This window comes from Marmota monax, unplaced genomic scaffold, assembly GCF_021218885.2.
Source record: "Marmota monax isolate L192 unplaced genomic scaffold, Marmota_monax_Labrador192_F-V1.1 WCK01_AAM20220418_F8-fsc00019, whole genome shotgun sequence".
Classification (NCBI taxonomy): Eukaryota; Metazoa; Chordata; class Mammalia; order Rodentia; family Sciuridae; genus Marmota; species Marmota monax.
In genome coordinates, this window is record NW_026695242.1 from 10,460,010 (window position 1) to 10,473,671 (window position 13,662).

General features: G+C 35.0%; 1 protein-coding gene across 3 annotated transcripts in view; it reads left to right on the plus strand.

Moving 5' to 3' along the window:
- Positions 1-3,869: 3,869 nt before the first annotated feature.
- Dnajc12 (DnaJ heat shock protein family (Hsp40) member C12) overlaps positions 3,870-13,662 on the plus strand; it is a 54,624-nt gene continuing 44,831 nt past the window's right edge. The window contains exon 1 of one of the 3 annotated variants that reach the window (XM_058577928.1): positions 3,870-4,110. In XM_058577928.1, the coding sequence (XP_058433911.1) occupies positions 4,033-4,110 (78 nt within the window). In that variant the 5' untranslated portion in view covers positions 3,870-4,032. The remainder of the gene's footprint in view (positions 4,111-13,662) is intronic. The other 2 variants (XM_046419936.2, XM_046419937.2) reach the window with 2 other exon arrangements.

The window sequence follows — 13,662 nt, forward strand, 5'->3', positions numbered from 1 at the left end:
CAATTTAATGAAATAAGAGGTCTGGTGTTTAAGATAAACCCTATTCAAGGAATATGGAGTAGAGTTCAGGGTTGTTTCATCGCTCTATATAATTCCAGGCAATAAGGGGAGGGTTTATTTAAAAATTTTTAATTCTTTTCTTGGTGGTGCCGAGTATCCAACTTATGCCAGGTAAGTCCTGTACCACTGAGCTAACCAACAGCCCCCATTTCATTCTTCTTTGTCAACTGCGCAGTGTACTGTGAGCCTCAAAGGGTGTAAAAGTTAATTGGACAACGAGGCAGCCAACGCAAAATGCGCTATAAAATCAAAGCAGACCAAAGAAGTCCTTGAAACAGGCTCTCTGAATGGTCATCTCTACTAAGTAAGTAAGTTGCTATATGACCTTAGGCAATTTGTAGCTTTTACTGATTGCTTCTTACTGTTTCTTATACCCCAGTTGATTCAAATGTATGATATGTCAAGATCATTGTATTGTCATGAGCAACTAAGAAAAAATAAATGTAGATGAATAAAAAGAATAAATTGTAAATCTTCGATGACCCCAGAGTGAGTTATAACCTCTAGTAATAACACGTCATATTTTGGAGTATACAATTTCTCATATTTTATAAATATGCACACAATGTATACACAAAATACATATAGGAACCATACTATATGTATTTTTAAAGTTTACTTATTTATTTGTGTTACTAAGGATTGAACACAGGGGCACTTAATCACTGAGCCACATCCCCAGCCATTTTTTTATATTTTATTTAGAAACAGGGTCTCTGAGTTGTTATGGTCTTGCTAAGTTGCTAAGACTGGCCTGGAACTTGTGGTCCTCCTGCTTCAGCCTGCTGATTCACTGGAATTACAGATGTACACCAGTGTATTTGGCTTAAATTTAAATTTAAAAGAGGCTGAGCGTGTAGATCCATGAAAGAGTGTGTGCTTAGCACAGGGAAGGCCCGGGGTTCAATTCCCATCATCAAAAAATGAAAATAAACATAGTTTGTTTCTTTTTTATACTTTTAATCAAGGTATAATTTATACTTAATAGGGTAAATAAGTCTCGGTGCTCAGTGAACTTTACATAGTACAGACTGTTTTGCGATTTTTTTTTTCTCTCTTAAAAACAGAGTGTGAACATTTTCTAGAAATTGTATTGTTTCTACAATAGTTAAAATTATTTCATAGTGCTGGGCACAGTGGCTGGGGAGGCTGAGGCAAGAGGATCGCGAGTTCCAAGCCAGCCTCAGCAACTTCGAGGCACTAAGCTACTCAGACCCTGTGTCTAAATAAAATACAAAATAGGGCTGGGGATGTGGCTCAGTGGTTGAGTGCCCCTGAGTTCAATCCGTGGTACCCTTCCCCCCACCGCGAAATGACTTCATAGTATGTTACTATATGTGACGTTATTTATATGATTGCTGGACATTTCATTTTTTTTTTTTCTCAAAAACTTTTACTGTGGTAACTGTATCTTGGTTAAGATAACCATCATTATTGCTATATCTGCACATTTTCTTGATTATAATCTTTGAATAAATTCCTGGGTATGGAATTGCTTAACAAAGGTCATGTAAAGCTCTTTTAACTTTTTTTTTTTTTTTTTTTTTTTTTTTTTGTGACTGGGAATTGAACCCAGGGGTACTTAACCACGGAACTACATCCCAGACCATTATATTTATTTTGAGACTAAATTGTCCAGACTGGCCTGAAATTTACAATCTTCCTGCTTCATCCTCCTGAGTTGCTTGGATTATAGACATGCACTACCTAAAACTCTTTAATTTATGACATACCAATTTCCATTTCAGAAAGAATGTACAAATTTCTTCTGCAGTTGTTGAGCACGTCTGTAAATCTACTAACTTCAGTATTCAGAATGAGAACATGATGGTCTAGGAAAAATAGTCCATGAGTTAATAACATCTGCTTTACCAAAATTCCTTTCATAAATATCTTTTATTGTTCCTGTTCTTCAGAACAACATTAAAGCATTGTCCTGACTATTCTCAAGAACAACACTTTGGCCAGGCACAGACTGTTTCATGGCAGGCCTGTAATCTCAGCAACTTGGAGGAGGAAGCAGGAGGATCACAAGTTCTAGGCCAGTTTCTGCAACTTCACCCAAACCTTTCTCAACATAAAAAGGACTGGGATGTAGCACAGTGGTAGAGTACCCCTGGTTTTATCCCCAGTACAAAATAAAATAAAATTAAATTAAAAACAAAACCAAAACAAAACAAAACAAAACAAAACAAAAGAACAACACTTATTTCTTTCCTTTCTGGTCAGAGTTTTGTCTTTGAGGTATTTCACATCATCTTTTTTGGTGGTGTGCAGGGGGTGGGGGGTAGGGGCGTGGGGGACTGCTAGGGATCAAATCCAGGGCCTCACTCATACTAGAGAAATACTTTATCACTAACCCTATTATGAATAATGCCATGAGTTGTGTGTATATACTCAGAAATGAAATGGCTGGAGCATGTGGTAGTTCTATGTTTAATTTTGGGGAGACCACCATGTTGTTTTTCAAAGCAGCAATTTCACATCATGTAAAGGACAGCCATCAGTGATTCTGATTAAGATTTTGTGATACCCAAATAGAAATCCAGATACCTCAAGGGATGTGGGAAAATTTCCAAAACAAGAAGAATTGCAGTTTGTTTTAAAATCTCAAACAGAACTTTTGGGAAGAGAGCATAGATAATGAAAGATTAGTAACAATGCCGCTTTCAGTTCTTATTCCTGCTTCTCTTCAGAAATAAACCTTAAATAAGATTTGTATAGGTGGGCTAGATGAAACAGTATTTTTTATTCTAAAGTTATAACTTATGGGGTGATTTGAAGCGTTAAGGCAAGCTGGGTGCAGTGGCACATACCTATAATCCTAACTACTGGGGAGGCTGAGGCAGGAGGATTGTAAATTCAAGGCCAGCCTTAGCAACTAAGTAAGGATAAGCCTGTACAGTGGATCTATGCCTGACTACTCACCTCTGAATCCCAGGGCGAGGCTGCCTTTCCAATGGACAAAATGAATTGAAATACAAGTTTGCTAGATCCACTCTATACACCCAAGCCTGGAGAAAGCCAGCCAGGACAAATGGTGCAATAATCTGACTCAGGTTATCATATAATTTTCCTTCTTACTGTCCTATTTCCTGTGTAGAACAAAACACTATTTTAAATAACCCTGTTTCTGCTTAGTTTATCATTTCTCTTTCTCTATCAGAAGGAAACCTCTAGAGGCTGGGGATGTATCTCAGTGGAAAAGCCCTTACCTAGCATTCACAGGTCATGAGTCCCACCCCCAGCAGCCCTTCCCCCCCCCCAAAAAAAAAATTCTACAGAAATCAAGAATTTGTGTGAGCATAAAATAGGTCCTCAATAAATATTTATTGAATGAGTATTATTAAACAAATGAGAGCTTGCTACCCTAGTTTTTATTTTCTTCTACTCTAAGACTATTGTAAAAATTACCTTTTTTGTTTGTTTGTTTTTGTTCTGGGGATTGAATCCAGGACATGGAGCGTACTGGGTAAGTGTTATACACTCTCTAGCCGCCACCCCCCAACCCCATTACAAAATGTTCTAAATATTCAAAATACTCATTTCACAGCTAATAAATCCTAAAATTTTGCTACATTGTTTCAAATTTTCTTCTGTTTCTTAAAAAAAGAAGAAGAAAAGATAAAAATATATAGAAAAAGACAAGATGACCAATTTGTGGAATTCGAAAAAGGCTTTACTAACACATAAGATGAATAGTTGATCTCACCACTTCAGAAACTACAGATCCCAGGCAGCACTGCAGCGCCAAGCCTGTGGTCTATTCTTTTTTCCTCAGCAAATGGCCAATGAGAGGTAGTGTTTACAAAGGTCTAGACTGACATCTGGTGTATTGACTGTGATCAGTCTTAAAGCTAGCTTTTGCTGTTTGGAACGTGCCTTCGTCATTCAGATTTAAAGAGGGTTTTCTTATTAATTTGAAGCTCATCGTGTCTCTTGTTTCTGAGAGAAGCTGATTTACTGATCTAAATGGATGCAATACTGAATTACAAATTGGACGATAGTGAAGATTACTACACGTTACTGGGATGTGATGAACTCTCTTCGGTAAGACTGTGAATAATGCTGCTGTTTCTCACAGTATTTCAAGTTTTTATTTAAGATGTTAACTTTGAACTTTTAGCCACATTGTCTGAAATCCTAATCATGTATCACCTTAAAGCACTTTAACTTAAAGAATGTTAAGGATTTAACTGTATGTTGGGTCTTGTATAGTATTTCATGGCAATTATATGGAAACCTCTGATCAAATTCTGTTTGTATATTCTCTGGCTAATGGTCATACATTCTATTTTACAATGTGCTAAAAATACATATTAAAAATTTGATGTAATTGCTGATGTTTTAGAGTATACACTTAGCTATACCTTTATTGTAGTATTTCATGTTATAATTGAAATGAAATGTAATTTTCTGGTTAATCAGTTGTTTTTAAAAAGCATGTATTTTTATGCTCATTTAAATTATAAATCAGGAATCATTGTCTCAAATTGTGTGAAACAATTACTTTTGGAAAGTGTGGTTTCTGAAACAAAACATGTATGCATGAAACATGCATCAAAAACTCCATGATTGTTAAAGCATGTTAAGGAGTGTTCCAGCACTTCTTTATTAAAGCAAAATATTTTAAATTTAAATATAAAAGCAAATATTTTGATATTTATTCTTGTTTCATAAAAGCAAGAGTTTTGTTTTGAGAATAAAGTGCAATATTAGACATAAAGAACTAAAATCTCTTTTCTTGCCACAGTGAGGAAGTTATCTTAGGTAATGTGAAATTAGAAAACACAGGAAGAAAACAAATTATAATGCTCTTTTAGTTACATATTTTTCTTGAGTAATATGCTATTCTTGTTTATGTTGGTGGCAATTTGCTTATTGCAATTTATAAAGTTTATTACTAATTTTATCATGTTTTTCATCCAGTTTGGATCATACTGTTAGAAAATAAATTTTTAAGGAATTTTTAAAAATTAAAGTAACATAATTTAACTTGAGAAGTTTTATAATTTGGATTTTTAAAAATATGTGACAGATTATAAAGTCAAAGTCATTATAGTCTCACAATGAATCTCTTGATATGGTCAGTCAATCTTTGGTAGCTAGGCTATTGTCTTTCCTGAGGAGTATTAGTTTTAGATTTACAAGAAATGATTCCATGATTTATTTATAGAATTTATAACAGTTTTATTTCATGATTTCCAGTTAAAGTCATACTTCTTTCTGTGTACCACGGCATGTATTAAAAGGAAAATAAAAGCATTATCTCTTTTTCTGGATGTATTTTACTGATCTGTCAATGGTATAGCATTTCTAGGTAACTTTTTTTTTTGTATCATGTCTTATGCAAACACCCTGTCACTTAGCTACATTCTAGCCCTGTTTTTTTTTTTTTTTTAATTTTATTTCGAAATAGGCCTTGTTAAATTGCCCAGGCTGGCCTCAAACTTGCATCCTGCCTTAGCCTCTTGAGTAGCTAGGATTTCAGGGGTGCACCACCATACCTGGCTCATTTACTTTTAATGACATGACCTGTTACAATTTCCTTACTTCTTTTTGTATGCATAATTTCTTCTATACTCCACTTTTTTGGGGGGTGGGTGGGTGGGTGGGTCCTGGAATTGAACCTAGGGTCACTTTACCACCAAATTGCCCAGCCATTTTTATTTTTTATTTTGAGACAGGGTTTGCTAAGTTGCCCAGGATAGCTTTGAACTTTTAATCCTCCTTTCTCAGCTTTCTGGTAGCTTCTCCCTTCCCATTAAAAAGTTTTATGCCATTTTTAATTTAATGTGACATTTCCTTAACTTGATTTGTATTGCATGAATTTCCTTCACTTAAAATATTACTTGATTTAATGCTCTAAAATTAACCAGAAACTTCATAACTAAAATGATTTCAAAGAAAATTGATATTTTGATTTTACTTTTAATAATTAAATTGATATACCCACATATTTTTTTTTCTTTTTGGTTTGTTGTGTTGTGCTGAGGATTCAACCCAGGGCTTTGTGCATACAAGACAAGCATTCTACCAACTGAGCTATATCCCCAGTCCCCCCACCACATAATGTTTTTTTTTTTTTTTTTTTTGCATTGGGGATTGAACTCAGGGGCATTTGACCACTGAGCCACATCTCCAGCCCTATTTTGTATTTTATTTAGAGACAGGGTCTCACTGAGTTGCTTAGCACCTGAACTAAATTGCTGAGGCTGGCTTTGAACTCACTATCCTCCTGTCTCAGCCTCTGGAGCCACTGGGATTACAGGTGTGCGCCACCATAATGGTCCAAATAATGTTTTGATTTGATTTATAGTTCTTACTATTTAAAACTTGTGTTGAAAATTAATTATATCCAAAGTAAGTTTGCCTATTTTCCAATGGTTCTAGAACAGTAATTGTGAAACTTTTAACCCAATGCCTCACATGTGTGAGGCAAGCACTCTGCTACTGAGCCACAACCCCAGCCCTCCCTTGGATACTTTTAAAAATCATCCTTTACAAATTAAAAATATAATCTTGATAATAAGCAATGAGACTAATTTCCTACTTTACCTTATGTATGATTATATATAAATCAGGGAGAATTTCCATGCTGTTGTGTTGAAAACAACATCTTTCCAATGTTAAAATAATATTCTGAAGTCTGATCTCAGATCAGCCAGCCTTTTCTCCTTATGTGGGATTTGACAGGAAAGATACATGGTACAAAACCCTCTGAAGTATTGATACATACATACTTTGTACCACCCTAGGTACAAAGTATCTTTCCTGATAGGATCTTATTTAGTTCTTACTTGTTCTTATATGTTTGGTCACTATTTGGGCAGTAATACTAAAAAGGCTTAATGACTCCAAGATTTCATGGACTTGAAAATTGAGTACAAACCTGATAAACTGAAACATCTATTTGCTTTTCTTATTGAATTCATACTTCCTGGGTTTGAATTTTGACCTCTCCCACTTATAACTGTGTGACCTGGAGAAACTTACTTTTCTATTCCTCAGTTTCCTAATTTGAAAATGGGCATGAATAGTACCCACTTTATAGAGTTGTGGAGATTGAGATATGATTTATACAAAGTACTTGGAACAGTGCCTGATACAGAGTAGTAGGTTGTTGTAGTTGTGGTTGTGGCCATTGTTTTGAACTCATAGGGATACTGTGAACTTGGAGCTTTGTAAATTTATCTTATTCTAGGGGCTGCGTTATTTTAAAAATGTCTTATTTTTTTTTTCAGATTTCTTATTAGGTCTGGGTGAGAGCCTGGGAATCTGCATTTAGATATGTATCTCTAACTGGGCATGGTGGCATACACCTGTAATCCCAGGGGCTGGGGAGGCCGAGGCAGGAGGATCGAGAGTTCAAAGCCAGTCTCAGCAACTTAGCGAGGCAATAAGCAACTCAGTGAGACCCTGTCTCTAAATAAAATACAAAAATAGGGCTGGGGATGTGGCTCACTGGTTAAGTACCACCAGATTCAATCCCTGGTACAAAGAAAACAAAAACAAACAAAACAAAACAAAAACCTAGCAGGCAGATTTAGCTTAAGAGCTACTGTCAGTCAATCCTTGATCTAAATTATGTCTTACCTAATTTCATAAATTTTCCTATTAATGTCCTTTTTCTGGTCCAGGATCTAAGCCAAGATCCCTTACAACACTAAGTTGTCCTGTTCCTTAGCTTCCTCCAATTTGAAATTTTTCTTACTTTATCTTTTATAATCTGGACATTTTGAAGAGTACTCATCAGTTATTTTGTGGAATATACTTCAATTTGGTTTTATCTGATATCTTTTGAGGATTAGATTGAGATTATGCATTTTTTTGGAAGCCATACCATGGCAGTGATGTTGCACTTTTGCTGTTTATTGACTGTGATCATTTGGTTAATATGGTGTCAGGTCTCTTCTGCTAGGTTTCTATGGTAGGGTTATTATTTTTCCTTTTGTAATTATCAGTTATCTTGGGGTTAGATGATTTGAGACTATACTCTTTCCCCTCAAACTTTCACCCTCTGAGTTTATATCTTCTGGTGGATTTTGATCATGATATTAATGACTATGTCATTTGCCTAATGGTGACTTTCTATTTCCCTCATTTAATTTACATTTATTAGTTGGAATTCTTCTGTAAGGCCAAATTATTTTTTTATTTATTATTTTTAGATATACATGACAATAGAGTGTATCTTGACATATTATACATACGTGGAGTATAACTTCTCATTCTTCTGTTTGTACATGATGTGGAGTTACTCTGGTCATGTATTCATATATGAACATGGGAAATTTATGTCTGATTCATTCTACTATTCCTTCCTATTTCCATGTAAGGTCAATTTTTTTCTTCTCCATTTATTCAATTATTTAATGGGTTGTTATTATATTTTAAGGGCAATAACCCAAATGACTAACATTATTTATTTTGTGGTTCAAATTGTTGCTATGGTTCATGTTTTAATTAATTTTCATTCGATTGGAATGAATAGGACGGTCTTTCATTTGTTTCAGGGATATTGCTAATATCTGGAGGTTTTTTTTTTTTTTTGAGAGAGAGGGAGAGAGAGAAAGAGAGAGGGAGAGAGAGAAAGAGAGAGTTTTTTTTTTAATATTTATTTTTCGGTTTTCGGCGGATACAACATCTTTGTTTGTATGTGGTGCTGAGAATTGAACCCGGGCCGCACGCATGCCAGGTGAGCGCGCTACAGCTTGAGCCACATCCCCAGCCCAAATATCTGGAGTTTTGTGAGTAAAATTCAGTTTCAAAATGAGTGAATTGAAATAATATTAATTAACTCACTTATTAAAATGAGTCCTCCATTCTATAGCACATTCTGTAGCAAATGGATTTCCATCACTAGAATCAGTTCATCCTTTTAGTGAATAAACCACACTTTTAACAAAGCTTTTCTACTATAATGATGTTACTTAAAGAACATCTGTCAGTCTATAGCCAGGTAATCATTGAACACTTATTTATTTATTTATTTTGTTCTAATTAATTATACATGACAGTAAAATGCATATTGACACATTGTATACAAATGGAGCATAATGTCTCATTCTTCTGGCTGTACTTGGTGCTGAGTCACACCAGTAGTGTAATCATACATGTACATGTTTATAGGGTAATAATGTCTGTCTCATTCTACCATCCTTCCCATTCCCGCTGCCCCACCCTTCCCCTCACTCTCCTCTGCATAATCCAAAGTTCTTTCATTCTTTCTTACCAATTGAACACTTTTTATTGGGCTAGTACTAGAAGTGATAGCAAAGGGGTGGTGGTAGGTGCGAAATAACTTAGAACAAAATAAAACAAAAAGATGAGATATGGTGCCAGAGTGTAAAGAAGTTGTCGATCTAGTTGAGGAAGTAAAGCTAACGCACAGGAAAAAATTTGTGAACAATTAAGGACTGAGCTGTGTGATACCATCCATAAGCACAACAAGAATTAAATAAAGATTTCAGAGAAGAGCTAGGCCAAAATGGTCCTAGAAGGCCATAATTCAGGTGCACATAGAGACAAAAGGCACTAGGGAAACTTGGATTCATCAAGTGGGAATCAAATTAGTCTCCATTGCATACTAGAGTATTTCCTTGTATAAACCAAAACATTTTGATAACAGGATGTGGAAATAAGCTTCTAAGTTTAGAAATTTAAGTTCTAAAATTGATATATGCTCACTAAGGAAATGTGGAGTACAAAAAATCACGAAGAAAATGTTAACCTAAATGTTTTAACATTTTGGAGTATGACTTATGCATGTTAACTCTGGGTAAACTGATAGAGTAGGATAGTTTGTTTTGGACACCCTTTATTTATCTCCTGGCCTCCACACCCTATGTGCCTAGTGCCAAATGCAGTCCACAGACAGCTGAAGCACTGTGCATTGTTATATCTATGTATATATGGAAACACATGCATATTTGTATTTATATGAGTATTTTTATATGTGTTTAGATTTCTGGATCTGCTACTTACTAGCTTTGTGACCTTGGGAAAATTATTTTATCTATGTATTTTAGTCAGTTTTTTCACTTCTGTGACTAAAGGATCTGACCAATTTTAGGGGAGAAATAGTGTATTTGAGAGCTCACAGTTTCAGAGGTTTTAGTCCATAGGGCAGCTGGCTGCATTCCTCAGGGCTCAGGTGAGGCAGGACATCGTGGCAGGAGTGGGTGGCAGAGGGAACCAGCTCACATGATGATCAGAGAGCAGAGAGAGAGGTCTCCACTTGCCAGATACAAATATATACCCCATGGCCCTGCCCCAAATTAACTACTCCAGCCACACCCCACCTTCCTCCAGTTACCACTCAGTTAATCTCATCAGGGGTTAATTCACTCATTAGGTTAAGGATGTAACCCAATCATTTCTCTTTCAAACCTTCTTGCATTGTCTCACAAATGAGCTTTTGGGGGACACCACATCGACACCATAACACTATGTCTGTTTCCTAATCTGAAAAATGGGAATAATAATAGTATTCACTTCAGATAGTTGTGAGAATTAAATGAAACACTATATGTAAAGTGTTTAGAACAATGCTTGGCACATAGTAAATTTCAATAAATCTTAGTATAATTGTTTTATATACATATATATCATAATTCCTATTAAATATAACTTTTCTGGATTTATATTGCACATAATGCCTGTAGCTTCAATTTTTTGGAAACATTTATTTTATTTATTTATTTTTATGTGGTGGTGAGGATTGAACCCAGTGCCTCACATGTGCTAGTTAAGAGCTCGACCACTGAACTACAACCTCAGCCTGTAGCTTTCATTTTCTTATAAAATCATATAATTTTTTTCAAGTTGTTAAAACTCTACTACTAATATATATATATATATATATATATATATATATATATATATATATATATATTTTTTTTTTTTTTTTTTTGCAGTGGTGGGAATTGAGTTGAGGGTGCTTTACCATTGAGCTACATTCCCAGTTATTTATTTGTTTATTTTTAAATTTGAGACAGGGTCTTTCTAAATTGTTTGAGATTGACCTTGAACTTGCACTGCTCATGCCTTACCCTCCTGAGTTGCTGGGATTAAGGCATGTGTCACTATGTCTGGCTCCCAAGTTGATATTTTTATGTCTGCAAAGTATTCCAGAGCCTATAGTTAGGTTACAATTAATTTTTAACAAAGATCCTATTATCAGACATATAGGTTGTTTAAAATTATATTTTATTTCTTGAACCTTCTTTTACCACCTCTGATAATATCTTTAGATGAATTCCTAGAGTTAGAATTGTTGGATCAAAGAGTAGGAATAAACTAAAGGCTTTCCACGTGTGTGTGTGTGTGTGTGTGTGTAGTATTATCCCAATTGCTTTCCAGAAAGTTTGCACCTACTTATGTCCTCACCAGGACAGCATGAGTATTCATTTATTTGTACCTTCAATAACAGTGGTCATTATCTCCCTTTAGCAGCTTTGATTTATTTGATTACGAGTGAAGTTGAGCATTTTTTCCTATGTTTACTGGCCAACAGAATAGGCAATTTTCCAGATCATTGGATATTGGATCAGGAAAGCAGGAATCAGTGGACCTTGACATAGAGTGCATCAGCTGTCTGTGGCCTGCATTTGGCACTGGGCACATGGGGTGTGGAGGCCAGGAGATAAATAAAGGGTGTCCAAAACAAACTATCCTACTATATCAGTTTACCCAGAGCTAGCCCTACAGAAGGTCTGTGGTTAAAATAATGAAGTAATTAAAGATATAGGCTGTTTTTAAAAAATATTTTATTAGTTGTTGATGGACTTTTATTTATTTATATATGGTGCTGAGAATGGAATTCAGTGCCTCACACATACTAGGCAAGTGCTCTACCACTGAGCTATAATCCTAGACCCATGGGCTGTACTTAATTAAAAATAAAAGTTGGCAAAGTCCAGAAAGGATAAAGAAAAAAAAATAATTACACATGTTAGCACTGCTGAGAATTTACCATTTGTTTCTACTGATTCATACTAGAATGTTTTCTAATGGGTTATGAATTAAAAAAATAAAGCAACAGCCACAAAAACCAAACTTTCTACTTTTGATGGGTATCATTTTATCTGTTTATGTTATTTAAAAACTCCAAGAGGGCTGGGGCTATAGCTCACTGGCAGAGTGCTTGCCTAGCATGCATGAGGCCCTGGGTTCGATCCTCAGCACCACATAAAAATTAACAAAGTAAAGGCATTCTGTCTATCTACAACTACAAAAAATATCTAAAAAAAAACCCCTCCAAGATATGTACATAAATATGTGTAAAATGTATATTTTGAAGAATATAATCTATAGTCTTGGGGGAAGAGGGGTATAAGAACTTTTACTTTCTATTCTGTATTGACAGAAATTTTTTCAGAGAGAATTTTTTTTCAGAGAGAATTTTTATTTATAAATTACTTAGTAATTTAAACACGCTTACTACTATGCTCTTTAGAATCCTTTTTTTTCTTCCCTTCCTTTCCCTTCCCATTCCTTCCTCAATCCTTCCCCTCCTTCCCTCCCTGCCTGCCTGCCTACTTTCCTTCCTTGTGCTGATTGAACCCAGAGGCTTGCACATGCTAAGTTTGTAATCTACCACTGAACTACACCCCTACCCAGAATATTTAATATTTTAAAATTTAAAAATAAACCTAATTCTCAATTTTATTTTTTATATAAACAGGTTATGGTTTCTGATGGTTACAGGGAGCACGTAAAAAGAAGAAACTCACAATTAATTAAAGTTCTTAACAGGAAGTCTAATCCTTTTCTGCTATTCCAAGGGGTTCTCAGTAGAAGCTTAACAAGGAAAAGAACAGGATCACTCAGGGCTTTCTACATATATCTATCTAACAGAGTGTGACTTTGACTGTAAAAGTAAAGGTATATTTTATAAAAATTGATTAAGGATGACATAGAGCTGATAAGAAAGAATGTGTTTCTCCTTTGAATCTTATGACAATTTTGAGCTGAGTTGCTCGAGAATTTATTTCTTAAGAGGTTAATTTGATTAATAGTGGCTAATAAATATTGAACCAAATCATAGTTTCCTAAGCCTGAAGATTTCAGGCATATAAAATGATGATTTAAATGATAGGATTTAAAGTCCAACTGCTTTGTTAACAAAATAACTCAGTTTTTTTCCTCTTTCTTTCTTTTCTTTTTTCTTTTTTTTTATACTAGGGATTGAACTCAGGGGCACTCAATCACTTAGCCCCCCCTTTTTTGTGTATTTTTTTTTATTTAAGACAGATTTTACTGAGTTGTTTAGAGCCTTGCTAAGTTGCTAAGGGTGGCTTTGAACTCCTGATCCTCCTGCCTCAGCCTCCTTACCTGCTGGGATTACAGGCATATGCCACTGTGCCTGGCTAATAACTCAGTTGTAAAAGAAATTAGACGAATGACTTTGGACAAATTACTTAATCACTGATATTTAATAATGGTATTTGATTGAGTTCTTAATGATCAGGTTTTATGTTATTACTCAAAAGTATACAAAAGTCATATACTTTTATATTATCAATCTGATGTAAAGAGAAGGAGACCTAGATACATGGAAGTTGTGTAACTTGCCTAAAATCTCTCGTTAGAACAAGG